Source organism: Urocitellus parryii, chromosome 3 (genome assembly GCF_045843805.1).
Source record: "Urocitellus parryii isolate mUroPar1 chromosome 3, mUroPar1.hap1, whole genome shotgun sequence".
In the NCBI taxonomy this organism is placed as follows: domain Eukaryota; kingdom Metazoa; phylum Chordata; class Mammalia; order Rodentia; family Sciuridae; genus Urocitellus; species Urocitellus parryii.
Genome location: NC_135533.1, coordinates 207732648 through 207736844, shown reverse-complemented (window position 1 = coordinate 207736844; position 4197 = coordinate 207732648). Strand labels below are relative to the sequence as shown.

At 42.1% G+C, this 4197-nt stretch overlaps 1 protein-coding gene across 1 annotated transcript; it reads right to left on the bottom strand.

Moving 5' to 3' along the window:
* Positions 1–3070: 3070 nt before the first annotated feature.
* On the bottom strand, positions 3071–3997 carry LOC113178040 (olfactory receptor 7A10-like). Its single transcript, XM_077796505.1, has one exon. The coding sequence runs from the start codon at positions 3995–3997 to the stop codon at positions 3071–3073; it is 927 nt and encodes a 308-aa protein (XP_077652631.1).
* Between the last annotated feature and the right edge of the window lie 200 nt (positions 3998–4197).

Genomic DNA, 4197 nt, shown 5'->3' with positions numbered 1-4197 from the left:
TTGGGCTCTCAGGGAACCTCAGGTGAAAGCTCCTGCCTTCATTCTCTTCAGTCCTCTCCTGCAGTGTCTGCTGGGTCCTCAGGCTCACCTGGGTGGCATCTCTGATGGGAGGGTCTTCATGCACAGGCTTCAGTTCTTCCCTGGATGTTGAAGGTGCAGAGTGAGGCTCTGACCCCATACAAGAGAACAGAAATGGGTCCAGCTTTGGTCCTCAAGTCAGATTTCAAGATCCTGAATAATCAATGTGCCCCAGGGTGTGCACTCAGGGAGACAGGAGCAATCACAGCCTACAGCTTTCTGTAACTGCTCATTAGGCACATGTCCTTCTTTTTATGCCAACCTATAAGCACCAGATTTCCCTGCAGGACTTTGGTGTATAATCAGGAAAGGAAGAGTTTTCATAGATTCCCCTGAGATCAGAGTGGAGTGCTATTGATCTGCCCCTTTTTACCACCAATCCATGAGCCTCACATCCCAATGTCCGACCATCCATCACCACATCCACCCTTTGTGTTCCACTTTTCTTCCCATGCCTAAAATTTAAAAATCTACCCTGGTTAGGTGTCTTTTGTCCTCCAAACACTGACTCACATTGGGGACACAGACTCTGGCATCTCCAGAAGTTTTCCATTCCATCTTTAACCAGAGGAGTGAGCTGTTTTTGTTTGTTTGTTTGTTTGTTTGTGAAATGTGAAAACATAAGACAGCATCTCCTGCTCTCATCCCACTTTTCTGTTGATACCAGAAATTTAATGCTGGTAATGAACTTATATTTCTATAATGAGGGACCAAATAATGGTTCTTGATTTCAGATGTGAGAATGAGTTGGAAGAGATAAAGACCTAGAATGATAGAAACTAAATACCCTGCTATGTTATTGATGAGGTTGCATGAACGGAGGAACTCAGGAGTCTGGCAAGATCGCAGAAGAGTGTGGGCTTCCCATGTGTGTGCAGAAGGGAGGCAGCAGGAGAGGTTCTTAAGTAGTAAAAGCCACAGTGTAAATCACACGTCCATCTGTATCGACTCCCTAGTATCTACACAGCAGAGAGTGAGAACAATGAAATGTCAGATGCCAACATTTCTTATTGTCACAAATGTGTTTAGTTCAATATCCAAAACTTTTACCCCAAACAAAAAGCAAACTTCACCACAGTCTTCTGTACATTTTATGTCTGGATTGACAGAAAGCCACAGCACATTATCAACAAGTCAGTGTTCTCTTTCATTTACCTGCTCTTGTTTGAAGAATGTACACAGGGTAATTTTAAGCACAGGATGCACCATGACAGCAATGACAGCTGACAGTTACATGGGAGAAAGTGAACAGCAATCACGGGTTCAAGAGGAAAGGGAAACACATCAAAATGTGAACAGTTTATAAACGGCTTCCTCAGATGTCCATCACTTTTTTAAATTTATAATTTTAATTGAACTTTTCATTGGAGAAAATTGTAGATTAATGTGCAGTTGTAAAAACTGACAGGAAATGATCCAAGGCCCCTTTCCTGAGCTTCCACCATGGTAGCATAAGCAAAACATCACAGCCAGGTGTTTACACTGATAACAAGGAAATGAATTTACAGCAAAGAGAATCGTCCATGGCCATATTTATTGTAGCATCATTCACAATAGCTACGCTGTGAAGTCACCTAAGTGCCCATCACCTGATGAGAGGAGGAAAGAAACGTGGCATATATAAAACTTGAACATACTCAGCCATATGTAAGGATGAAATACTGTTATTTGGGGCCATGTGGATGGACCTGGAGGATATTGTGCTAAGTGAAGAAGGCAGATACCTAAATACAAGTACTTCATGGTGTCTCAAGAAGAGGTTTGAAAAAAAAATAAAGGAAAATATCACCCCGAACAATGGATAGAGATTACTAGATGTTGGGAAGGGGTTGGAGAGGGTGGATAAGGGAGGCTGGATTTGATCAGTGCACACTGTGGGCAGGTGTGGAAATGTCATGCTGAACCTCACATTTACAATAATTTATGATCATCAAAAAAATACACAATAGCTCCCATCAGTCAAGGGTCCCGAGATTTGCCCTGTTATAACCCATTTACTCCCCTCCCTTCTCAGAGCCTGGACCTTCAATCCATTAAACTATTGACCACTTATATATTGCTAGCATTTCAAAAGTGTTGTCTAGCACATAGAAATATGTGCCTGGGAAATGGTGAAATAGTTACCTCTGAGGACCAGTTTGCCCATGACTATGTTAGGCAATGTGGACACCATACTGAAAAAGAAACAGGGTTCAAAAAGTAGAGAATAAGACCTAATGACCAGCTAACACTATGGTATGTTAAAGGCTACCTTATGAAGATTAGAAATTCTGGAAGTCTTACAGGAAATAAATCATGAACACACAATTGAAGATCCATTCTCTGTCGGGCATGGTGGTGCATGCTTGTAATCCCAGTGACTCAGGAGGCTGAGGCAGGAGGATCAAAGATGAAGGTCAGCCTCAGCAATTTAGTGAGGACCTAAGTACTTAGCAAGACGCTATATCAAACAAAACCCAAAAATGTCCATGGATATAGCTCAGTAGTTAAGCAACCATCGTTCCAATCCATAGTACTACAAATATTTTTTTCTCATACTTGCTTCCACACAAAGTCATGAAAATAGCCTCAGTTGATAAATATTATTTTCACACGTGAATACAAATTATTACACTTTTTAGCAAAATATACAATTAAGTAATATGGCATATGTCATTTGTGATAAAAATTACTTCTAAAATTATATCTTATGGAACTAATGAGAATTTTCAAGTGTTTCTCATCCAAAGATGGGAATGATTTAGGGAAAGTTCAGAAATGACAAATGAAAAGGATTGAATTTCATAGAGATCACAATGCACAATATAAATAATGACTCAGTGCAATTGTATGAGGAACTGGAAATCAAAGAAATGGAAATGCAGGAATAAAGGAGAAGGAGCAAGTTCTGTTTCCAGGTTCTGATACAGAAAATCAGTTCTGAGCTCTGAGGCTCTGCGGCTCTGAGCCCTGCAATCACAGGCACTTATTCAGTTTTAGTAGAATTGACACTTTAATCTTTCTCACAGAGTCTTTTCAGAGCCCTCTTGATGTCCTTGTTCCTCAGACTGTAGATGAAGGGGTTCAGCATGGGGGTGACCACAGTGTACATCACAGAAGCAGTTGCAATGGAGTGTGAGTTTTGGGTCACAGCAGAACTGAGGTACACACCTAGGCTTGTGCCATACAATAAGGAGACCACAGAGAGGTGAGATGTACAGGTGGAGAAGGCTTTGTACTTGCCCTGAGCTGAAGATATTGCACGGATGGAGGACACTATCTTGCAGTAAGAGTAAAGGATGCCAGTGAGAGGGCCACCTCCCAGCAAGACAGCCGTAATATATATCACTAGGTCATTAAGGAAGGTGTCAGAGCAGGCAAGCTGAATTACCTGGTTAAGTTCACAGAAAAAGTGTGGGATTTCCAAGTCTGTGCAGAAGGACAGCTGCAACACCATTAAGCTTTGCAAAATTGCATGTAAAAAACTCCCGACCCAGGACACCAGAACTAGCATTACACAGAGCTGGCGATTCATGATGACCATGTAGTGCAGGGGTTGGCAGATGGCCACATACCAGTCATAGGCCATCACAGTCAACAGAAAAATGTCTAACTCAGCAAAGATAACAAAAAAGTGAATCTGAGTGATGCAGCCTGCATAGGAAATGGCCTTGCTCTGTGTCTGGATGTTCACCAGCATCTTGGGGATGGTGGTGGAGGTGAAGCAGATGTCCACAAAGGACAGGTTGGAGAGGAAGAAGTACATGGGCGTGTGCAGGTGGGAGTCTGAGATGGTGGCCAGGATGATGAGCAGGTTCCCCAGCACAGTGACCAGGTACATGGAGAGGAAAAGGCCAAAGATGAGGGGCTTCAGTTCTGGGTCCTCAGCAAGTCCCAGAAGAAGAAATTCTAAATGTAGAGTATCATTCCCTGGTTCCATGAGCATGTGACTACCAGAAATGAGAAAAATAGCATAACTAATTTTCCCTTAGACAGGTATTACATCATTGAGGTGAGACAATACATATTTTGCTGAAAAGAAACTGAATTTTACTAATGGGTGTGTAGCTCAGTGGAGGAGTGCTTATCTAACATGATCAAGGTCCAGGATTCCATCATTAGCCCCACAATAAACTAAAC

Coding starts and splice junctions, on each gene's coding strand:
- LOC113178040 (XM_077796505.1), bottom strand. CDS start 3,997: ATGGAACCAGGGAATGATACTCTACATTTAGAATTTCTTCTTCTGGGA.